Raw genomic sequence first — 26,246 nt, forward strand, 5'->3', positions numbered from 1 at the left:
TATATAAATATATAAATATATATATTAGCTATATATATAGATAGATATATACATGGTATTTTAGCAAAAAAATTCAGATTCACTGAAAAAATCTCAAGAAATTTTTTCTAGTAAGTTTATTATCAACTTTCTCTTCATAACCAAGTATCTTGAAATCTATCATATTTTAAATTAGACATTATATAAAATGGAAGTTTCACACAGGCACAAAGGCAAGATTTGTAGAGATTAAGAATTTGCCAGGCGACCATTCAGGACCCCTTCTATCTATTCCCAATAAATTTTCCTACTTTTAAAAAAAAAGAGTTTGCCTAAATATATGTACTAAATAGGGTGCTCAAAATTCAACTTGGATTATCACACTTAGTGTCATATTTTTTCCTCCCTATTTAAAACATCCCATCAAGGTTTTGAGTATACCGATAAAATATGTATTTAATGTATACAAGACCCTTGGTTTTGTCTCCAGTACCCTAACATACAAACAAAAACATCATCAAATATTAATATCAAATAAAAATGGACTGATACACTTAACTGGAATGTTCTTAATGTACTTACTACTCTTCATATTAATTTAAATCTCAATTTATCAAGTCCTTTTAATATCAAATCAACAATAGCTAATTGATTATTGCTATTCACTATCTGACCAAAACAACACTACTTCATTCCCATTTCCAATTTTTCCTATTGAATTAATGAGAACATTGAAAACTCTTTAAGGCATTACATATCGAAATTCATGAGTACAAAGGACTAAATTCATGAGTATATGTTTTCACCAAGATTTGAATAAGCTACTTTGTCTAGTTGGTCAGGACTTTTGTTAAATAACCGTTGATCTTTTTGTTCTAAATACAGATTTTTAAAGACATAGTAACTAGTATATGTTAAAATTTAAAAGCTTTTCCAAGAGAAAATCAGGATCAGGTTAGATTTCAATAGGAACTGGTAAGCCCAATCAAAATAAATTAAATTCACAGTACTACTTACTTTATCTATGGAGAAGCTGAAAAGTTGTTTTCTTTCAGCAAAGAATTGGACAGCTATTACACTGGCTGAGTGACCCCAAAGGACACCGACTGGTTTAGAAACAACATAAGGATTCCAAAGGCAAACTTTATTGTTAATGCCAGCAGTTGCTAATCAGATTTTAAAAAGAAAAAAAATGTTTCAGTGGAAAAAATAACCCAGCATTTTCTTTTTGAAATGAATTTGTCACATACGCATATGTGGATAATGCATTTTGATGAACACTATCACCCTGTCTTAAAGAAAAGAAAATCTTGCCTTTGCCCAACTAGACTACAATAATATGCATGAGTTCTATCAATAGGGATTTTAATAATGGAGGGAGTAGGGAGAAAGGGATTTGCCAAGGGAGAGGGTATGTATGATCTTGAAGAAAAAATATAATTAATAAGTCAATGAATTAACTGGTTGACAGTTAAGCCTTTATCGACTCCTCTAGTTCTCTAAAATGAAGGTATTTTTTAAGCATGACTACCAGATATTATTGTCGGGAATATTAGAGATTTAGTCTCTTAGCTAACATCAATACTCTTAATATGAATGCTAATGATTGAAAGATTAATACAACCCATTCTGTGAACCTTGTATGTTCTTCATATCAACCCTATGAATCTTCGGTGATGCATCTACCTCTCATTCTTCTAAAAGTATAACATACATTATTTCTTTAAAATTCCAGGTGATTTCTCTATGTCAGTAACGAGTTCCATTTCTTGTACCTTCTGTGGCTACATCCAGTTCCATTTGTTGAGTATAACACAGATGGCAGTGGCATGCAAAATGTCTCAAACCTGTAAAGAACCCCACTAACTTATCTCTAGCATACTATACTTTTAAAGACAGAAATAGTTTCTGTAATGATTACTACTGAGTGATTACTAGTTAAACCTTTGTTAACCAGAATCACACATTCTATGGGTATTCCAGTAAACTAATGTTTATATCCATAATGACACTGCACCAAAGATAGAAATGTTTCCCTTTTCTTTAATTTCAAGAGACTGAGCCATAAACACATCTCACCACCTTCTTGAAAATGTAACATGAAGTAGCACTTTTGATAAAAAAATGTATTTTCTAATTATTTAGAAAAAATTATCTTTGATAATTTGTTTAGCCATCTGCCACAAATACTTGATATATCTTAAGCCTAATTAAATAAGAGAGTCACTTTCAAAAAAACAGTTATTTCATTTGTATTTTTAAAATCTGCTTTATATAAAACTGTATACGTGTCACTGTACCTTACCAACTACCAACCTACTCCTAATACAGATGTGCTGGTCACATTAATGAAGTCACATAATAAACACATTTTACTTCTTGAAGAAACTGTATAGCATTTTTATAATGTTTGAACATATACATATATGTGTATTAAATTATAACTTTCAGATTATCTAGAGATATTTCAGTTAATAATTATGTCTGAAATCCTTTATATTTCCTCAGCTATAATATACCCTTTACATCAAAAGAATTCTAATAAACTAAACTTAGGTTGGTCTGCAAATGTTAAAAAACAATCATTACAGATTGTATTCTGGAAAGTAACTGAACAACATTCTTCATTTTGCAGTTCTCTAGTAGAGAGAGAGTGTGTTTAGCAGCAATGAAAATGATGTATTTGTTTGGGTGCAGCATTTGGTGGTGTTAGGAAAATGGCAGAAAGGCAGATGCTGTACAAACTGTCTTCTTTTTCTACATCATTCACATGCCCCACCAATTCTAATAAAAAGACTTATTAAAGCATTGGGGTGCTTTCCTATTTTTTCACCCCAATATTGTTTGTATACACTACACATCGTAATACATCATTAGGAGACATTCTCGGGCAATAAAATGTGCACTGCTCAAGTTGGTCGCTCTGGCAATAAAGCAACAAGGTGGAGGAGAAGCCCCCTGCATACAAATGTGCATCCTAGACCATTTAAGAGCCCTGTAGTTATCATGATTTATTTTACATACCAATTAAATTGAGCTGAGAGTGATAATCAAAACCATGAATGCCCTGGGCGATGTTGAAGGATGTCATTTTAAGATGCTTTTTTGATTTTTCTCTCCAAGCCAGCACCACAGCATTTGTATTGTTGGTTGTACTGGAAATGATGGCATCCAAAGATGCATTGTACATAACTGAAAAAGAAAAATTAAACAGAGGAAAATAATTTTTCATTGGTTTTTTCACAAGATATTACCAAAATAGAACTGTTTCAGTATATAATGTTAAAAAGTAAGCTCAGAAACACCTCATTCACCCCTTTCACACTTCCTACCAAAGAATTTAGTGAGAAGTTACAGCAAATTCTGCTTTCAAATGTCTCTCTTACTCTAGGGATACCTTAATTATTTTTATGGAACACATGGTTGAAAATAGTATTGAATTAATCACAATAATCATACAGCATTCTGGAAATGTAAAATGAATAATGGACCAAATTCCCATATTCTTCCTCCTGGGCCTGGAACAGGCAAACAAGATCTTACCAACCATCTGCTGCTCCCCAAAGGCCCTGCTCAAATGAGAGCTTTTCTGAATTTTGCCTGGTCTACAATGTTTGAGAGTAGAATGGACTCAACGATGACTCAATGCCTGCCAAGTTTCATAAACACAGCTAGAGGCTCAAGTCAAACTGGCTGCCCCTGTGCTCCCTGTGACTCAGTGCCAGATGTTACAGGGCAAAATCCCACTTCCCAAGCAAGGACAAAGGTCCTGTTCCCTGGTGTCAGGGGTACCTTTCCATTCCTCTCATACTCACAAGCTCCAAAAGGCATGCAGCAATCAGAGCTGCTCTTCAAACAACATCAAAATACTGTGCCTTCCACAATTAGGTGGAAATTCTCTCTTGCCTTTTTCTCAGAATGATTTGTGCCCAGTGCAGAAAGAGTTCTGATTTGACTGACCTCAAGATCAAATCCTTGCCTCACACAAAGAAGTATTTTGTCATTTGGTATAGCTTAAAGACAGTTGCTTTAAAAGAACGGCTCTTAGAAATATTTCCAATTTATTTCTTATATAGAATCAAGTGCAATAGTCTAGGAAGAAAATTCTCAAATGTACATTTCCTTTTCTGTACCAAATCTAATGATAAGATTCATGAGAACACTGGACTGCAGTCTCATATTTTTACCCCAATATGCTTTATATACATAATGCATTATTATCAGATATTCTCAGACAAAAAATATGGGCTTTTACTTTAGAAACTTATGAAATTGAGCACTGACTGCCCTTTGTTCTAGATTTTCTTTTCAAAGATGCTTGTTTATCAAATAGCTGTGGACTGTAGAGATAGTGTTTCCCAGAATAATAAAGATAATATCTCCTCTAAAATAGAAGGAGGCATGCATTCTTCAGGGATTTTCAAACTATTGGCTTGCCTGGGTCACATTAAGTAAAAAGGAATTGTCTTCGGCTATATAAAATGCATAATATAGTGAATGTATATAAGTAACAAAATTTCCTCTTTATAATATTTTTTAAAAGAGGGCAAGCACCCTACAGGCACAGGTTAAACAGCTTGCAAGAATCAGATTCCTAAAGTCTTGGGCTCCTCTCGTGTAATGTGATGCATTACATGCTCCAGCATTCATCTGGACCCATCTTTGCTGCCTTTATGCAGTTGTGACTAGGGAAACTGAAACAAATGCACCAATACTTAGACTTCTTGTGTACTAGAAATAATAAAGTACTTTCTCTGGCATATCTGTGGGGTTTTTTTCTGCCTCACTCCTAGTGAGCACTACCATATTTTTTCTTCTATTGAGTTTATTGGTACATTTTAGGTATACAGTACAATTACATTGGCTATTGGGATCTTGTACCTTTACATGACAGGTCTTGGTTCTCATTTTTAGCACTGCCATATTTTTATTGCTGGTTGTACTGGAAATGGTGAGCTAAGATGTTGCCAGCTAGTTGAAAAATAGCATAAAATCTTAGACCCTCCATGGTTCCAAACAGGCATTGTTATGGCCAGATAATTGTATCCTTCCAAATTGATATGCAGAAATCCTCAGTCTCCAAAGAGATGCAGTTAGGAAGTAATTATTTTGAAAGCGGAACTTAGGTCATTAGGGCAAAGTCCTCATAAATAGGATTAGTCCCCTCACAATAGAGGTCTAAGGGAGCTTGTTTACCCTTCCACTATGTGAGAGCAAAGTTATTATGAATAAGGAAGTTGCCCTCAGCAGACACTACATCTGCCAATCAATGCCTTAATCTTGGACTTTTCAACCTCCAGGACTGTACAAATGAAATTCTGTTGTTTCTAAGCCACCCAATCCATAACACAGTGTGGTTATAGTAGCTTGAACAAACTAATACAAGAACCTTTACTCAAAGTATTTTCAACTTTGAAAAAGCACCCCTCACTAAAGAGTTAAATAGAATATCTAGTTTTGTTATTTTGGTAAAGGAAATTATGTGTATATATGTAGTCCATTTATGCATACAGATATGCATGTATACATATGTGCATATATAAATATGTATAAACAAATTCAAAATAATTACTAAAGGCAAGGAAATTCTTAGAAGCAGAAGGGCTCAATATATTACTTTTCCTTTGACCTATTCTAAAAGCAATGTGGAATTCTTCATGAAAGGGCTAATACTAACATGTAAATAGCTTAATTTAACCTATTTCATGTTTATCTTCCTAGGAACTAAATGGCTTAACATGATCAATTTATAACCAAATTAATTAAATTTATATTATTCAGTGTGTCATCTATAGATACCTCTTTCAAAATATGATATCCAATCTTTAAAGATTTGAGCACCTACTTGATGCCTTGTGCTATGACAAGGATAATAAAAGAATAGATACAGGATAGACCTTAATTGTATAGCTCCATGCTTGGAAAAAAGACACGTATATCAACATATAATAACTTAGCATATACCAAAGTGCTAATGAAAACTCAAATTAGAAGAAGAAAGGAATCAGTGTCGATTTCAGAGTTTTAAAGATGTTAAATGACACAAAGATAGCATTGCAAGAATTAGGAGGTCATGACAAAATATCTGTGTGAAATAAAAGGTAAACTCTAGAATTTCAAGATGATAGAAAACTCACCTTCTTACATTACAGTTGAAGAAATTAACTCACCCACACAAGTTCAATGAACTAGCCAAGGTTAGTGATTAATTATTGTCAAATTCAGATTCACGTCTTGAGATAAACTCTGAATTAAGTGCAGTTTAATGTTACATAATATGCAACATAGACTAAAGTTTAGTACATTTGTATTTAGCAAAGCCGGAGAACAATTTCAAAAAATAAGGCCAAATCCTGTGACAACCAGAACAGGGCTCCTCAAATTTTAACATGCACGTAAGTCACCTGGAGATCACTGTTAAAAAGCACATTTTTCATTCTATAAACCTGAGATTTCTCACACATTTCCAAGGTGTTGCTGATGAAAATCCCTGAAGACCACACTTAAAGTAAGAAGGCACTGCATTCCACAGAGTACTGACACCATGAACACACTGCCAAAGTTATGGGCACTTCTCAAAATTTGGGAAACCAAACACTCCTTTGACTATTCGATGAAAGCTGCAGATTTTAAATCTTCCCCAACCATAGGAGAGCTGAAGAATTTAGGTGATAAACCTCTGGGAATAAGAGAATTTTGGATTAGGAAAAAAATCACCTGTTTTCTGCAAGGGCTTCTGAAGGTTTATATTATTAGTAATTGTCAAGGCCCACTTTAGGTTCCTCTTTTTAGCTTTTACTTCCTTAATGTGAAAGAGTTTTGACTATCTTTTGATGCTGTGATCCCTTTAATGATAGAAAAGAATTTCTTCTAGAAAAAAGAAGGTCTTTCATTTAGATGAGATTTCAGAAAGGCAACCGTGGCAAAGCAACCTCACAGAGCATGAAACACAAAATAATTCACGGTGAAGTGTGCCACAGAACACAAAAGGACTGCCAAGGGGCAAAACAGTTTATTTTTCCAATCTGACTAGAATTTGCATGGATGATATGTTTCGTGTTCTCCCTCCATTCCGTAATGTCTCCTTGACATATGGATTACTTTCATAATTATGAAAATGATCTATTGAATTCCTCCAATGTACCAGGCAGCACGCCTGGAGCTCTGGCCCTGTAATAATCTTCAGTGAGTAAATTACCCCATGTTCACTGATGAATAGATAGACATTCTGAAATCCAATTTGCCCGAGGGTCGGCAGCTAATTCAGGTGAAGATGAGGTAGAACCCAGTCCTGTCTGGCTGTGAGCTCTCCTTTCACGAACTATCACACGCTCCTTTTCTACAAAACCAGGCTGCCACATGAATTCCAGCACCAGATCTGGGCTTTTTCTGTTACCAACCACTTTTCTGTTCCATCCATCCAGACCAAGCCTTCCACTTCATCTTGAATCTTTCCTTTCCTGATATCTTGCCTTTTTTCTTGCCAATTATCCCCATAGGAACTATACTCTTATGTCCTCCTTGTTCTCTCTTTATCCTACTCACAATTACTATCTCCCCTTTTCGGAAAGGAAGGAAAAAAGGGAGAGAGGGGAGGAGGGAGGGTGGGACCAAGAAATAGTGAGTTCCTGTAAAAGGGAGTGCTTTGAACCTCACTAAGGAGAAATCAGTATCATAAGGACCAGTGATCACCCATTATACCACTACCACTGCACTGAGATACCATTAAGTATAAACCTGATGCCATGCACTCCCATTCAGAAGCAGTTTTGCTGACAATATGTTTTTTGTTTACCGAAAATATTAAGTTAAGGGTTATTATATTGTAACAGTGACTCAGTATTATAAGAGCTAAAGTATGCACCATAACACTATAATTACAATCTTCAAAGCCATGGAATTCCATAATATAAGTATAGTACAACCAAAATAAAACATTTCTACCCAGGAAATCACTTTGTCATGTTTTCCTCTATTAGTATCAACTATCACCTATGCTTTTGAGGTGATAAAGACATCACAAAGCGCATTTGGCCCTGATATGCAGAGAATTGTTTGAAGTTTTGAATCTGCAAGTTAACATTTGTTACATACTGGAGGCTCGACAACTTGCAATTTATGCCCAAACCAAGTTATAACTTGTTCTTGATTAAGTTATAGAACACTAGAATTTCTGACGATGCTTGAATAAAAGGTCAAAAAAAGCTATTTCCTTAAAAGTCAAATTATTTGAAAATAAAAATGTTTTTCTGATTTCTTGGGATGAGCTAAAGAAATGATAGGCCATGATAGAAAGGTTTTAAAACATCAAGTTAGGCCCTGGGATGGTCTGGTAAAATAAATTGTTATCAATATTTTCAATGAGTTTAGAGATTAGAAGAAGAAAACATTTTTAAATTACTTTATGTAACATTTTGAGAGGGAAAAATACAACTTGTCTGATCCTTGTCCCTGTGAGTGCTGTCAAAATGACTCTATGTAATAGCAATTAGTCAATGAGGAAAAATCATTCAAAGATGAAAAATGATACTTAAAAACTAAGGCATACTAATAGATGCACTTTGAGTAGGATAGAGTAGATATCTCCGTAACATTCACCAACAGATAAGAGGCTGAGTTAGGGGAGAAAACTGGACCATTTCTAACGAGGAATTCTTACTTTCATTTTTTTTTTCTGCCTTTGATTTTATGAATCAGGTGACTTAGAACAACACCTTATTTTGAACTTCCTTTGATGTGTTCTTTCAGGGACTGTTATTCTTAGTTGCGTTTCTTAGTTTAAATTTGGAGTCACAGTCCTGGAAACCACCACATAGGTCTCCATAGCCTGAGTAGGCAGCATGTCAAAGAGGAAAAACAAGAAAGAATAATTGGATCCACTTCATCTTTCAAAAATGCATTTTAAAATAGAAAAATTCAGTATAGCCAAGCATATTTAAAAACAATAGTGTGATCAATTTATGACTTTTCAAAATACTAAGTGGACCCATGTTCATGACAGATACCAGTTTTCCTTTTCACCGTGCTGGGAACAAGCTACAAGAAAAGGTCCTTTCTTCAAGCCTAGGCCTCCAATCCACAGCTGATGTTAATTGCTTTAAGCACAGCAAGGTACGGGTAGGAAAGGCAGCATGGTCTAGCTTCTCAGTGCTGTAGTCTAATTTTGCCCAAAGGACTGATTTAGATGCAGCGACGTGGAGCGACACAAGCAAGACACTAACTCTGGCTTCTCTTCCAAACTTAGTTCCTATCAGTTATGAAGAATCCCCAAGGAAACACAACCTCATGGCTGTATTTCAGATTCTCTGGCACCCACTCCATTAATTAGTGCAGCAATTAGTGATTTTGTTAGCAATTCAAGCTGTTTTGTGTTTTCTTCTATCCTTGGTCAGGCCAACATGAGAAATACCTTTCAACACTTAAAAAATGAGTTTGGTTTTGTCAGTTTTATGGTCAACCTTTCAAATGATTATATTCCTGGGCTGTGGTTTCCAATGATATTGCCTATATTAGAAGGCAATTATTAAAAGGAAAATCCTCTGACATTCAAGACATTTGTGTCTCACTATTATTGCCCCAAGTCTCTCCATGAACTTTACAAGCATTTGAGGATGTAATTTATTTTTTCTATTAAAATATCATACAGAACCACTTGGGCAGGATGAAAACATTTTCCTCCTCAAATTTTTAGGGAAGAAGTCTGAACCTTAGAGCAGTATGCTAACACTCTTATGTCTGAAACTGAGTTGTTTTGATTTGGTTTGATTTTTTTGTTTGTTTTTACATTTCAGTTTTAGAGATATTGTATTTTTATCTTTGATAAAAATTTATAATCGCACCTGTTCAAGTATTTCTTTTTTTTCCTCAATTGTATATCCCCTCCTCATAGAGAAGAAAATCACCAGAAATATTTCTCAAAGCATTATATCACTTCATGTTGCTGGAGGTTAAAATAGGATCAAAAGCAACCACTGGTTGCTTGCTCCTGACAAAATAAGTCTTAGAGGTCAATGGGCAGAAGTCATGATCACTAGGACTCCACTGGACTATATTTGACTCCCTCCTACTTTTCCTTCTCCTTCATTTCACACTTCCTCCATCCTCCTCATACTGAAATAACTGAGTCTCAAATAACAAAAATTCACTTCAAATTCCCATGGCTGAATGCAAGTCTTCATTCACCATTTGAGAATGAAAAATGTCCTGCTTTCAGAGGTACTTGAGATTCAAGCCTAAACCTTGAAAGAACAGAGAATCTGGTACAGCTCTCACACTTCCTTATACTCTTTTAGTCTTTTCTTTTTAAGTAATTTCTTCTTCATTTTCTTCAATATCCATCTTATAGTATTGAACTTAACATGACTTTATCATGTTTCCCTTTCTATTTTCTTTTCACAATAAATAATGCCCACTTTCATAAGAAAATGAATTCTACAAATATGAAGCATAATTTCTTTAAGAACTTTGTCTTCGAAAATATTTTTTAATAATGTCCTCTCAAGAATTTAAACCTTAGTTGCAAATAAGCTTTTTTCACAATCAAAACATAGAGTTCCATAAACAAAATTAACAGGATTATTAAACAGAACACAAAATATCTTGAAAAGAAAGAGAAATATTATTGTAACATAACTCACATAAGCTTCACTATTTTTGCATCTCTCAATGTCAAAATGTGGTCCAATTTCTTAGGATCAATTTGATATACTGCTAATTTTTTTATGGCCTGAACCAAGCTCAACAAAATATTTCTTCACTTCAGCATCCTTTGGCAAATAAGTTGCCTATTATTCCCTACAATAATTATCACAGACTCATAACACATAATATAGAGGCTCAGTTTTACATCAGAGTCAATTGCTATATCAATGCTTAGAACTATGCCTGTTACATTGTAGATACTTAAAAAATTTTGTCTGATGCACCTAGAAGCTCCTATAGTTACAGGAAAGGGTGGTTAAAGTGACTAATCAATCTCAAAAAAGAAAGTAAATTATCAACAATATTTATGGCAAACTTACTATTTAAAGAGCATTGTGCTGGACTGCTTCCTCTATTCATAATGAAATGATAAGAACTAAATTTAATCTCTAGAAAACTGGGTAAATATAGGTAGAAATATTTTCAGAACTTGAAAATAGGCAATGAAAAACTATGAGTCATGGGAGAAGAGAAATACATGAAGTGAGCCTTATAATCACCCCCAGGTTTCTTAGAAGTGTCCGAACTTAGGTAGCAACCTCCTGAGTTTTGGAGATGAAGACTGAAGCTTACAAAATGGTGAAGCAAAGAGTTCGATGTTGTGGAGCAGAGTCCTGGAAAGCCAGGTAACTGGATTCTTCCCAAAAAGGGAGATGGAGAAGATAGAACAATAAAAAGAAGTTTCCAAAAACAGAAACTATGGATCTACATATTCAACACACACACACACACACACACACACACACACACACTCACGCATGCATGAGCACCAAGAAAAACTGAGGCATATCATAATTAAATTCTTTTTAAAAAGCAATTAAGAGAAAACATTACAAAGCATTCTATTATGTGTTATGTCATAGTGGACACTAAGGAAAATAAAAGGCGTACTGCCACCACCAAGAAGGATGCTTTAATTAATGTTTAAAGGCCAACGTAACTTGCATGTGATAAATTCAAATTTCCTTCTGGGGTTAGGAGGGTAACGAGAGTCAAGAACCAAACTCTGATTGAGTATAGATACTGGTAGTACTGGCTCACAGTTTCAGTAGCATCTGAAAGCAAGATTCTAAAAAAAGAATCTAGGAGCAAAGCCAAAATTAAGAACCATGTGCAAATAATGCCGTGAAGGGTCTATTTAAATCAGATGACTGAAGAAGTAAAATAAGGCAGTTAATAGGAGGTGAAATGGCAAAAGGTAAGATGCTCCAGGCACAATGCTAGCAAGAAAGATCCTTTGGTGTCAGGATCTGGTGTACCTTAGAGAAAACAATCATCTAGAAGTGATCAGAGTTGAGAAGATGAGCTGGGAAGAGCCTGCGCATCGGACTTAGATGGAAATCTATGACCTGCGAATATGGATTTCCCTACTAGGAAAGTAAAATTTCTGTAAACTTTTCTGAGAGTTTATTATTCCACATCTTCAAACCTCAATTCCTGAAAATTCTGGCTTCATAATGTGGCTTGTTCCTATTATTGCTTTGTCATTTCTATCTCTCCACGATGAAAAGCTTCCTAAGGGCTGAGAGTGGATTTTCAGTGGTGGCATGTGTGAGGTCTTGGGTTCAATCCTCAACACCACACATACCCACCCCACCACCCCCCACACACAAGAAAAAGAAAAAAACAAACTTTATCACTAGGCAGACTTCACTTTATTTTCCTCCAACTTATACACAAAAGAACTACCAACTAAACATTTCCTAAATGCAGTTCACTTTAGATTTAAGTTTCTTTAGAGATTTTCAATGTTTCACTCTTCCACTGTATCAAATATGAAGTTGCCAAGGTCTTCCAATGTATATCCTCATTTGAGCTACTCACTATCATTTCTTCAATGCTTAGTTTGCTCTGTTCATATTCACCTTTTTCTGCCATAACTATGCCTTTGCCACGTTCATTGTATGCCCTCTTTTTCCTTTACATTTATCTATTCTTCAAATGCCATCACACAACCTTCAGGTTTTACCTCATGGCTTTTCTGGTTTAGGAGCTAGAACAGGAATTAAGAACTTATTTAATGCTTTAGTTAATTTTCAGTACCATGAAAAATGTTATAATAAATCCCTTTATGTTAATCTAATTCACTTTCTTTCAAATATATGTTTTTCAAGAGTTGTGCCTATAATAAATATTTCCTCTACAGTTTGAAATGCCTAAGATTTTTCGGGGGGGATGGAACTCAGGACTTCATGCTTGCCAAGCAGGCACTGAGCTGCTGAGCTACATCCTCATCCATAAGATGGTTTTAAAACATGTTAAATATCAAGAAGTAATGGTTGATTGTCACATACAGTCCATGATTCATATGAACTGGATGATATTCTTATAACTATATATTTACATATATATTTCATTTAGTTTTTCAATCTGATTACAATGCATTTTGATTTTCAAAGCAAAGAAATGTGAAATCCAAAAAGATAGCAAAGATCCCTAATAATATATACAATTGCGTACAAAATACATATATTTTTCTGTATTCCTAATTTGCAGTGATCTAGAGGCCAGACTCTTAAGCAGGATTATGTGGGTCATAAGGGAGAATTCCTATTTATTGAACTATGTTTCCATATTCAGTGTCAGCAGATGAGGGAATCAAAGATCTGAATGATGCAAACATGGTGAGTAACAAATTCACATCGACCTAGAGAACACATTCGCCCTGCAATTTAAGAGATAAATGCTTATTAGCGCTTTAATCATTGGCAGGAGAGGTGGGTTTGAGAGGATTAAATGAAATTGAAGCAGGGTCTAAGAAAAAGATCTTTTAATTTTCTTCCTGAACATGAAGAAGGCATTTGGATATTATCCATCTTCAGAAAAAAAAAAAATCTCAATTTTAAAGCTGACATGTTATATACTCAGTCTTTTCAATATATCATTCTACAAGCTATTTTGCTTTGTTTTTCATACTAATTTCAGATCATGGAACTCAGATAATACACTTCCTCAGAGAACCTGCTAAAAGCAGATTTTAAGAATTATTATTATCATTACTGTTATTACTATTATTTAGGCTTTGGTTTGGATATCAAAATATGTTTGACAAAGCAGCTACAATAGCTTTGCTCTGTTCATTTCTAGTACTTTGATTTTTATTTAAGCGCTATTGAAAATTTAACTCATTATTTTGTGCCTGTCACACTTAGTGGATGTTTTTCCCTCACTTAACATCATGTTAAAATCAAAGGATGGATAAAACGTAGCAAACACATGATGTGCTTATGTTAAAAAATGCTGAAGGTATATAGTTTCTCATATAGGATACAACTATTATAAGCATACACTAGAGAATTATTCCATCTTTTGCAAACCCAAAGACGGTAGAACTACCATAAAATCTAACAGTAGGGTACATTTGATTCTCTTTTTCCAACTCTTTAAAAAAAGGTCAACAGTATTAATTTCTTTAAATGTCATTAAAGTCAATGAAACTGTTGATTTCCACCTTTTTCAGTGGGTGTTTCTTAAAGTGACAGTTTGGAAGTGAGAAAACTATGATAGTATGTTAGCATCTGAACCATTGCACTAAAGCAGATATTGTACATTTAGGTCTTCAACCACCAGGTACAAATACTGTAAATTTAAATTTTATTGTGAGACTAACTCATTGATGACAAGGTTTTAAGGAATTTCTGACATTCTACAGATCCTGATTAATAAAATATACCTATCAGAGAACTGTTTCTCAAGTACTATAAATGACCAACTAATCATTACATTAAAATAAAGGAAGAAAATGAAAAAAAAAGAAAAGAAATTAAAAGACAAGCCCATTTTAAAGACAAATTAATATAGTTCCCATACAGTGTAGAGAAAACAAAGAAGTGAGTTTTGGAAAACTTCTTGCATTCTTTTATTAAAGAGTCCTGAATGTGACCACATGACATTAGTTAGGATCCGAGGTGGGCTAAAACTAAGTGGACTGATTCTGTGGCAATTTGCTTTCTTCTCTTGAGATTTCTTGAGTGCACAGTTCACCGGAATTAATTGTATGAAGGACAAATTTTAGAAAGAAAGGAAGGAAATAGTTCCTGCTCGTGTTGAAAGATAGCAGACTTTAGATCAAAGCCTCCAAAAACCAATTATTGGTTTCTAGACTTCAATATTCTATGTGAAAATTTTTCATCAAAGAATATAAATGTAAAGTGACAGGCGACTTTCAGATTCAGTACCTTGCCTCACCCAATCTCCACGATGAAGCTTGTGCTCTAATACATGGCAACATCTGTGACACCCAGAAAGCAGCTCTTCCCAGGAAATGGTCATAGTGGCTTCTTCATCTTCACATGCAGTAACCGGCCTTTCAAACAGGGAGATTAAGGCTGCTGTGAAGGCAACTGCTTGAACCTTGAAAGAGTCATTGAAAGAAAGATAAATATAGACAAAGTAATTGTTGCAAGAAGATATCATATTGTTAAAGATTGATAAGGATCAGATAATGAATTAGTAAGAATTCCTTTAGTATTATTCAAGGAATACACATATACAGACAAGATTGGTCAAGCAACTGAACTTCACTTTTTTTTTTTAATCTGGCATATAAAATATAATTGTGCTCTTTTAAACAGAACATTTGTTGGTACATTTTAAGTATACGTAATGGTAACACTCATTATAGGGAATTTGTACCTGTGTATGATATCTTGCCCTTCTTTTTTTCCTCTACCCCTCCCCTAAAGCTCCCCTCCCCTCTGTATATGAAAAAGCTTTGTTTCCATTTGCTCCTTCTATTTTCACTTTTTTCCTTCTCCTTTCCTTCCTCTCTCCTCTCCCGCCTTGTTCCCCTTCCCACTTGAACATTTTTGTTCTACTTCCTGGTATCTGTTATACATTTTAGTCCTTATTTCCACTTTCAGTTTCTCACACCAGAGAAACAATGTGATATTTAAACATATGTGTCTGATTTATTTCACTTAAGAGTATAATCACTTCTTTTTAAGATACACTTATGATTAAAAACAGACTGAAAAGTTTTCACAATTATGGAATAAAACTGTTCAAATTAAGCTACTTCAGAGTCTGGCATATTTCATTAAGCATAATTTTTTACATGTTGGATGGAGTTTGATAGGAACAGAAAAATCAATGTATCAAATGTCTGAATTTTAGTGTTGCTCTAATGCATCCATCTCTTTGTTATATGATACAAGAAATTAGTGTTTCCTAGTTGGATGAAACTGAAAATCCCAAAATCTTATGAATGGAGATCAGAAAAGATAATTTGAAAGACTTATGGGAGATAACCTAAGGCATTTAATTTTAAATCCTTTATTAAGATTGAAATTGGGTAGATTAAGTATTCTATGATGTAAAGCTAGCAAGATTTTTTCTGAATAAGAGAAAAATATGACTATCCAAAAACAAAAAATAGAATGACGATTTGTTTTTACAAGCCAGAAGAGAAATTGTACTTTGATCCAAGTCTTCCATGTCATCTATGTGTGACCTTATCAAATATAAAGTAGTTCAATTAAGAGGTCATATTCATGGCATTTTAATTTCGATTTTGACATACAGTTTGATGCTTAAATCTATAGTGTTCAATCTTTTCCTTCCCTCACTTACCTTTCCAGTTATATCCCCAAAGGAAAGAACTGACTCATTGGCATCAAGGTGATTGTACCAGTAATCCATACAGATTGGTGTTCCTTTCAGGCCTTGGAGTTTGTATTGACAAGGAAACTCTTTAGACAGCAGGTCATAGAAACAAATCTCTTTGCTTGTAAATGCCACCGCTATCTAAAATAGTAGAATAGCAAGTCAGAAAATATTCCTCATGAATTCAGTGAAATCAATATGCAAAGCAGACATGCCAACCTAATTGTCAAATCAGACATCATTCCCTGAGGGTCTTAAACAGTATTACAGAAGTATATCATGGTGGCACAAACATACTTCAGTCTAACTTTGAACTCCAGCCAAAAGAAACTTTTCTCATTCAGAGCATTTGAACATCTTTTCTTCCCTGTTTTTATTCTACACAACCACAAACATCCTCCATCCCTGGGAGGCAAGAAAGAACACTAATCACACTGGGAAAATAAAGACACAGAATGCTACAGCTTCACACAGTCACACAAGACACTTTATTAACCATGTTTTACAAATCAAGCAAAGATTTTCACAGAAATGAAATGATGAAAACTGTGTAAGTAGTCTTATTATAAGTCATATACAATAGCCTAAAGGCTATTTTTAAAAGGGTAAATGATCAAAGAGAATACAAATCAATCAGTGGAATTTCTCCCTGTGGGAGCCAAGCTGTTGGATTTATTAGAAAAAGTCTTTAATTCAGCTATTAGAAATATGTTGAAAGAACTAAAGAAAAAGCACCATAGCAACTAAGTGAAACTCTAAGAATGATGTCTAACTAAAGAGAATATAAGTAAACACGTACTAAACATTACAGAATTCTGTTGATCTCTATTTTTAACTGAAATGTTTAATAAATTTAGATTTAGATGACAAGATAAGATTTACATTTGCATTTTTTTAACAGAGCCCCAAACTATGTGGACCAAAAACTGACAGTTGAAGAAAAAATAGACATTTCAGTAATAATAGTATCCTATTTTCAGTAATGGATAGAAACACTAGGCTGAAGATCAACACTATAAACCAAATAAATATAGACTAACAAATATCTATTGAACATATTATCCAACAGTATAGCCAAATATACCTTCTCCTCAAGAGCATATGAAACATTTTGTAAAATAGATCCATACATTAGGTGACAAACATAAGCCTCAATAAATTCAAAAGATTTGCTATCATAGAAATTTTGTCCTCTGAAAATAATGGGATGAAATTGGAAATTTCACTTAACAAAAGAACCAGGAAATTTATCTCAACATAGAATTTAAACAACATAGTCCTAAAAACCAAAAAGTCAATGAACAAATCACAGGGATTTAGAAAATATATTGCGATGAATGAAAATAAAGACATAGCATACACAAATTTATGAGATACAATCAATAACCTAACTTTCCATCTTAAAAGAAATAATAAAGAGTAACATAGAGAATAAAAAGGCAATTAAAAAAATCAACAAAACTAAACTTGATTCTTGAGAAGATTAACAAAATTGACAAATCTTTACACTGAAGGAGAGGATGCAAATTATTAAAATGGGAAGTATAAGGGTGGAGTTCTGGGGTGTAACTCACATATGTGCAAGGCCTTCAGTGTGGAGGGTGTGCAGGGAGGAGAAAGTAGACAGTGTAACCAACTTTAGAGAAACAACAAAATGATTATAAGAAAAAGTATGAATAATTATAGGCCAACAAACTATGTAATTTTTTAGATACAGATAAATTCTGAGGAATACCAAAAGTATCTAAACTAAATCAAGAAGACCTAGAAAACATCATCATGGCTGTTACAAATTGAGAACAAAAGGACTAAATGAGATAAATTCCACAAAATCTATCCCAGGGAAGATGGCATCACTGATAAATTCTACCAATACTTATAAAAATAGTTAATACCAATTAATTACCAGCACTTATCATCTACTTGGGACTTGTCATACAATGAAGTCTATAATTTTCAAGGATTGGACTCATCTACTTGTCAAGTCCATTATACAATGAAGCAGGGGCTGACTCATACTTACACTAACTTACACCTCACTAACCGGTATTTCTCAAAAATAAAAATAAAAGCTTTGAAACGATACAAAGTAAAACATGCAATACAGTAGAAAACAAGAGTAGCAAGTAAGAAAATCCTGGGGAGGCTGAGCTGTTTTGCACTGAAACCAGAGGAAAAGTTACAGAGGAATGAGAGAAAAATTTTAAGGTGAAAGATATGCTCAGTACCTTCATTTATTGCTGATTTTCCAGAAGTAGACATACAGGTATTAAAACTGTTCACTTGGAACCCTTTCAATATGTGTAGTATATTCTGTATAATTATACATCAGTAGTACAAAGGAAAGGCTAAAATTTAGTTACCAATTCTAAAGGGAAGAAACATTGCAAAACAAACATAACAAGACACTAGCAGAATGCTGCCCACAAATACATAAAAACACATAATCTAAACTAGAAATGTCTTAATCTTTGACTACAGTGTACTGGATAGCAGCCACCAGGAGGCAGCAGACATTGACCTGCAGGCTGTGAAGATGGGTTGCCTAAATTTACTAATTGTGACAACACTCATCCTGTGTGATTAGGACAAATTACACAACTTTTGCTTGCTCAGCCTCCAATCCTTACATTGAAATAATAATACTTTATGGTGATCTAGAGAGGACTAGTTGATTGGGACATGTTCCAAGAAGCTATTGATCATGAGTCTTTATTTTTCTAGGCAGTAGAAAAAAAAATATATATATATATATATACATATATATTTTTTTATATATCTCCCACTTAAAAGAACCTGACTCTTTAGAAAAATGGCAAGTCAGACACAGGAAATATACAAGGCAATCTGGAATATCCTATCACACCAGGAAGCAAAGTAGATTCTAAAGACTCACAGTTACAAAAATACTAAAAACTGAATTGTGTTATTTCCTTCTGTCTAAAGATGGTAGAGTTTTTGGCAAGTGATTAAAAACTCAGTGGAGAAAAGCAATCAAATTATTTTAAACCAATGACTTTTTAATTTTACTGACAATTATAATGACGATAGTGTTTATGGTTCATCTTTAGAGGATACTAGAAAACCAGCTCATCATTTTTAGCAAATAAAGGTGAAGAATCAGATATCTACCCTCCCTTTCTATATAATATGTCCCAAATGATAACTAATTAATGAAGAAAATTTCCTTTTATAGTGATATTTCATATTGTAAAGAGAGAAGAAATTATTAAGCCAAGAGAATATGTACTTGACTAGTCTATGAATAGAATTACTGATATTGAGTATAATATTGGTGTTTTGATTATGTTAGAAGATATCTTTAGCAATGTCTTTTTTCAATCTACATTCTTTCCTCCATTTCTTCTTCCTTCTTGCTTTTTTAGATATTGCAGTTGACGTTTTTTATTAAGCTCAATATTTGTCTGTGAGAGTTAAGCTTAATATTTGCCTTATGTATCTAGATTTTGCACATTGTGTATATAGGGTAGTTTAACATTACATTACCAGCAAATTGATAATCAAATTTAAGTACTTGATAGTTTCAGACTATCTTTTTTAAAATATAGAATTACTGGGCCGGGGATTTAGCTCAGTGGCGCCGCCGCCTGCCTCGCAAGTGCAAGGTCCTGAGTTCAATTCCCAGTACCAAAGAAATAAATAAACAAATAATATAAATAAAATAAAATACAGAACTATTTAGAGTTGAGGTGATTTAATGTTTTCTAATCTAAATGGGAGGGACAGATGAAACAAGTTTGGCTAAGTGTTGAAAGTGGTTGTAAAGTTGGACCCAGATTGCCAATACGATGCTCTTTGCATGTGTAAACATTTGAAATTGTTCATGATAAAATTTATCTCTGCTTCCTATATTAAGAAATGAGTTCTTTAAGCTAAATGGCTATATTATCATATCTTTCCTTGTTTACAGGTCTAGTCAGAAGTTCTCTCTGAGTAGGCCTTACTAACTAGAATTAAGAAGCTGACTAGTAAAGTGGTCAAAATCAGATAAACAGCATTAAGCTGTGTCAGGCACTTAGCAGCCTCTGCTTTGCATAGAGATCCATGATCCTGCTGTAAATTATACAGGAGCAAAGGCTTTATCAGCTACCAATGCAGCTTGGCAGCATTAGGAGAGAGCCAAGAGTCTGAGTCGTTATCAGCAGTGTCATTTTAAGGCACCCAGGGGAACAGCTTGGTAAATCAAGTAGCTCAGTTGGCTCTGTGTGTTTTCCTTCCAGGTCAATGAGAAGCTCCAAGTGAATAATTCAGTTCTCTCTCACTATTAGTGTAATACTTGCTGATGATCAGGAGCCCTGTCCCATCATTTGCACCCTTTTTACAAGCAGTTTATTTTTGAAGACTTTGTACCTTGTTTGCGTTTTCCAAGGAAACCAGACTTGTCACCCACAGGTGTTTGAGCTTAGTGGCATCAGACGTGATGGGAAGTGTTTCTTGCAGCTTTAAATTCTCTCCCCAGATTCCCAGCAAACCTTCTTTGCTAATAGTTATGTAACGACTTGAACTCTTTAAGAAAATTACTTTTTGGATGGTATCTTTGTGTTTTCCTTGGAGAAATTCAAGGTCCTTCCACCGGGGAACAACAGTTGCTTTTGTTTGTTCATCTTTCTCATAAAGTGATAACAGTATAAATGAAGTCAATTTGTCCCAATTAATAAAGCCATCTTGGGCCACATCCACTTTATCAAAGAGTTTCCCGTATTCTTCTTGTGTGCCCCTACCAACAATCTCTGCCATCTTCTGCATGAACTCTTCTCTAGACATACAATTGATTTTCCTTGGCTCTAGGGACTAAAATTAAGAGTTAAAACATGAGACACAAGTGCAAGCACAAGGCACAAAAGCATTGGACTAACTGGACATTGGATTGAATCAGCAATTCTAAGATTCAGAGAAAAATATCTTTCACTTCCCAATGCTACAATACATTAAGTGAATTTGGTCTGGGTAACAAATAACTTACAAGGCTAGAAACTGGAATCCTCTTTTATGAGTGTCCTTATAACTGAAAGAGGAAGACAGGAGAATCAAAGAAGAAGTGATAAGGAAAGCAGAGATCGGAAGGATGCAAGACTATTAGATGAGGAATGCAGGTAGCCTCTAGAAGGTGGAAAGAGAAAGGAAAGGATTCTCCCCTAAAATCTCCAGAGGGAAGGCAATCCTTAAGTTTGGCCCTATAAAATACTTTATGAACTCCTAATTTCCAGAACTTTCAATTAATACATATGTATGTCTAACCCACTAAGTTTATGTTTATTTGATACAACAGCAATAGAAAACTAATACAGTGCTTTATAGAAAATGGGTGAATCCTTGCATAGGGCTTAGAGCAGCAGGAAAATTGTAACAGTAAAAATTTTAATCCAACAACAAGAATTTCACTTCTGTCAAGATATTACTGCAAAGAACAGTAAACACGTGCAGCTGGCTATGGCTATGATGTTCTCTAGCAGTGATGGTGAACCTTTTAGGGCTTCCAATGACACAATCAGCCCACTGTGGCATGAGTCCTGTAGGTTCACCTCCACGGTTCTACAGTGTCCCGCAAACACTCAATTACCAGACACAGAAACACTGCTCCTGAGGAAGTGGAAGATCAAGTTTCTGCAAATTCTGGTCACCCCGTTTCCGTATGCTCCTCAATGTATAATTTTACTTTATGTGTATTTCCATTAAAGGATACCTTATTTAATACATGTCATTGCTAATTCATCACAATTAGATATATGGCCAATGGCATTAGAAGTTGTGCCTGAATGAAGATAAAATCATATTCTGTCAGTAAAGCGCTTCTTGAACAGCTCTCCAGTACTGCACACACATGGAGCTATAGTAAACAACAAAACAATCAACAAAACAGCAAAAAGAAAAAGTCAAAAGGTGGCACTACAGAGAAATGGGAAAAGATATTTATGTATAGTATGAGATCTGCCATAAGAAACCAGAGTATTGTCTCGCTTGACTTCAGTTTAAAGTGCACTCATTGGGAGATACACTTTTCCATATTCTTCATATGTCTACAGAGGGCCATGAAAATACTGTGAATATTAACTTGAAAGTCACAGCTACAGAATCTAGATGTAGTAAAGATTGACTATATTTTTAATAAGCACAAAGGTTAATATTGGTAGGCTGTTTAGCCCAGTAAGATTTGTGATGAGAAAATCAAGTTTTCCTATGCTGGATTCAATGAGTCAAAATTGACATTCAGCACAGGAGGCAGCATATTGCAGAACAAATCAAACAAGTGTGAATTTAATTCTGATTGCATGAGTACTTCACTGCTAAGCCTTCTTCATCTGCACAATGGATATGGCAGCAATGTCACAATAAGATCATTATGAAGATTAACTGAGATATTATGTTTGCAAGAATTTAGTGATCAGATGTTTAATAGAAGTTTGTCCAGGACTTTAATTAACCTTATTAATTTGGTGAAAAATAACTAGTACTCAGCCAGTTGAACCACTCCAAAACCCATCGATTTATCTCCATTAAATTATTTTTAGTCTGGAAAGCATAGATGGATGAAATTTTTCAGTGACCCAGATTTTTAGGACAAATAAAAAAATCTGAACCCAAAAGCATTCATCTGAGCAAAAATTGCAAGCTCTTTTTGAAAACTAAGTCAATGTTGATATTTGTTGTAAACTATTACCTCATGATGCCAACCTCATATCTACATTATCATCTCATTATTAAAAGAGAATTTTAAATAAAGTCTCGGTGTATTTTCTTTCTGTGAACTACTACTTCATTTTTTAATTTCTGGGAACAGAAAATTATTCTGACAAAAGCCAAAACAATTTCCTTGTTACATTCAAGAATGTAAAATTGCAAATATCTCATATACAAGAAATTTCTGTCCCCAGAGTGACATGAGCAATTAACTGCATAGTTTTCTGCACAGTGATAATCCAAATATAAACTGAAGACATGATACTTTACAATTTATGAAACTGAAAAAATGCCCACCTATATATATGATACCCCTAATGATTTCATTATTAACTGTTCAGCCATTTACATTTATACTGTACATGCTTTGGCCATTTAAGAATTTACCTTTACTGAAAATCCTTACTTATTTACAAAAGCATGCCTCAATCAATATGTAGTCTGTTTATTAATTATATGCCAACTTGAATAAATTAGTTAAATGTACAGTTACATAAAGTACTTGATCTTTTGCATAAGCTTAGAAGCATGAATACATTAACTTTTACCACACAATTATTTCTCAATTTGTCAGTGGTTCCCTCTGGGACTAGAATTAATTAATTTAATCCTACTGTACATATCACACTGTGTCAGGGAGATTACGTTGTGGTGTAGCTGGAGTAGCCTGCCTCATTTATTGAACTTTTAAATAAGAACAATGATAACTAACTGTTAGTGCTTTTATCAGGATTAATTGATAATTTCATGTATGTATAATACATGACATAATTTAATGTCTATTGCATTATTTATACCCAGTAAATTTTAATTCCCTGGTAAGAGGTTTAAAAAATATTAAGGCTCTATAACGTAAGTCAGCATATCATCAATGTCTAAGAATTTAGCCAGATTCGTGTGTGTGTGTGTGTGTGTGTGTGTGTGCACATAACATATGCATAGAGCTTTGAAGTGGAAATAATTGCTAATTTTAGTAAATTGATCTTCTCTATCAGAAATGGCTGGTTGCTAATTGAGTAGTTCTAAGAGACTTATTGGGGTTCAAAATTTGTATTTTCCAACCAGATAATCTGAAGCTCTATGTTCTATGACCATAACCATTGTGGTAGTAAAGGCTGGGTTTGGGTTTAAAATGAGAAAATTGTGTCATGCTCTTCATCAGAACCACAAACTGTCCTGTATAAGTCAGTAGAAGCAAAGTCTACCTGTTCCCAAAAACATTAACCCTTTTCCTTGCACAAAATCAATATTTACTCAACTTGGGTAACCATGGCTTTTTTTTTAACCATAGTTTTCATTTTGTCATGTGTCATTTGTAAGGCTGCTCATAATTTTAGGTGTGCCAGAGGTTCTGTTCTGAACTTCTGGGCAGGAGGTAACTCTACAGAAAAGCAGCTGCGATAGCCCTTCAATCTAAAAGTGAATTTGTATAAATTAAGATTTTGTTGGTACAAGCTCTGAGTTTGTATTAGATTCAACATTGTGTGACAAAATAATCTATCTTTGAGCTATCTTTATATATATAAATCAGGACTTTATGCCTGAATTTCCCACACAATATTTGTGTGGCCTTGGACCACCTGGTCATAACCTCTTCTAAGATTGTACAGGCTCTATCTAATAAGACAATCTGCATAAAAGGTCATCTATTAAATAATTGTATTCAAACATTAGCCATTGTTGTTGAAGAGGTATTCACATAAAGCAAGACTCACAGCACATATTTAGTATAAATAGGGAAATATTAGAAATTTAGGAAATTTGATTTCATCAAAATATAAAGCAGAATTAATTCTCATTCATTTCAATTAAAAGTTTAATTACAATGATTTGTATAAAACTACTATTCGCAGTAGAAAATTTGTTACAATTTGAATGTAAGACTTTCAGATAAATACTACCTAAAGATGTTTCTAAAACATATGCTTTTAATCCTAATAATCAATATGCAGTCCAGTCTTCTTGAATTAAAAAATTAGTACTCCTGACACTATTAGAACTTCAAGTACAGGTGAGAAGTATATATGCAATTTAAAAAGATAGCTCTTACCAAGATTGCAAATTGTTTGCAAGTTTATTTTGCTATACATATTTAACTACTGATTGAAAAAGTGACCAAATATCTCCCATTATTTTTATGAGAACCAAAAAACAAAATGATATACTTAGAATGAATGCCTACTTGACTATCTCAATAGGCACAACTTAGACTTTTAGAATATTTTTCTATCTTCCTTAGCCAGTTTCAGATAACTTTGTAAAAATCATTTATTTTTGGCTCTCAAGCATTTTCTGAACCTATAATCTGTTCTAAATAGCAGTGTATGTGTGTATGCATGTGTGTGTTTGTGTGTGTGTCTATTTCAAAGCATTAACTCTATAAAATTATCTTCAGCCTCTGAGTTCTATTAGATTTGAATTTCATTGTAACATGTATAAAAAAAATCAGCTCTTAACCTAAATGTAAATCTCAAAAACAAAAATACCTTTGCAAGAAACCTGACAGCCTTTGATTTTGGCACCAGGAAGCAATCATGTGCTTTGAATTGGAAAGATGTGAGCATGATAATAATTTTTAAAATTATTTTTTGTTTGCCTAAATAATCCATGCTTATTAAAAATACAAATAAAGCTATAATGCAATTCCTCCATTTACTGATCTAGGCAGAAATAAAAATGACTCTTTATTATTTACCAAATAGTTTCATTATACACATTTTTCATGTAGCTTTTTCCACTTAGGTCATACAATAAAGCTATGTGTCTGATAACATATATTGATTTTATCATCACAGTAATCTGTGGAGAAAACATATAATTATTTTAACCTCTATTATTAAAATATTTAACTATTCCTAATGTATTGCTGTTACATATAAACAACCCTTAATTAAAAAAATATCCCCATGCATACATTTCTGCCTGGTTGTGCAATTAATTCTGAAGAAAAATTCCCTAGAAGCAGAAATGTTGAGACTAAGAATCTGCACATTTAAAAATTTTTGATATGTCTTAACAAATCTTCCTGAAAATGTTTAAGCAAGCTCATATTCCTATCAACAAAGCACACGGTTGCCTATACCAAAGGTGCTCACCAGGCCGAGGTATTAGTCTCCTTAAGACTTATCAACTATTGCTTAATAGCTTCAATAACCCTAAATTTTTGCATACTTTCTGGCATAAAGAGCAATACATTTCCTAACCAGACACTTAACTCTAGCTTTCAAAGTCTGCCAAGATTTGAAAATGTTATATATATATAT

The 26,246-nt window shown here is 33.9% G+C and overlaps 1 protein-coding gene across 1 annotated transcript in view; it reads right to left on the reverse strand.

Moving 5' to 3' along the window:
- Wdr49 (WD repeat domain 49) overlaps positions 1-26,246 on the reverse strand; it is a 137,298-nt gene that overhangs the window by 92,522 nt on the left and 18,530 nt on the right. Inside the window, exons 3-7 of the mRNA XM_033762513.1 lie at positions 20,656-21,096; positions 16,252-16,425; positions 14,859-15,033; positions 3,004-3,171; positions 997-1,145 (exon numbers count right to left, since the gene is read on the reverse strand). Coding sequence (XP_033618404.1) covers positions 997-1,145; positions 3,004-3,171; positions 14,859-15,033; positions 16,252-16,425; positions 20,656-21,096 — 1,107 coding nt within the window. The remainder of the gene's footprint in view (positions 1-996; positions 1,146-3,003; positions 3,172-14,858; positions 15,034-16,251; positions 16,426-20,655; positions 21,097-26,246) is intronic.

This window comes from Fukomys damarensis, unplaced genomic scaffold (genome assembly GCF_012274545.1).
Source record: "Fukomys damarensis isolate Sample0158 unplaced genomic scaffold, DMR_v1.0_HiC HiC_scaffold_12, whole genome shotgun sequence".
Lineage (NCBI taxonomy): Eukaryota > Metazoa > Chordata > Mammalia > Rodentia > Bathyergidae > Fukomys > Fukomys damarensis.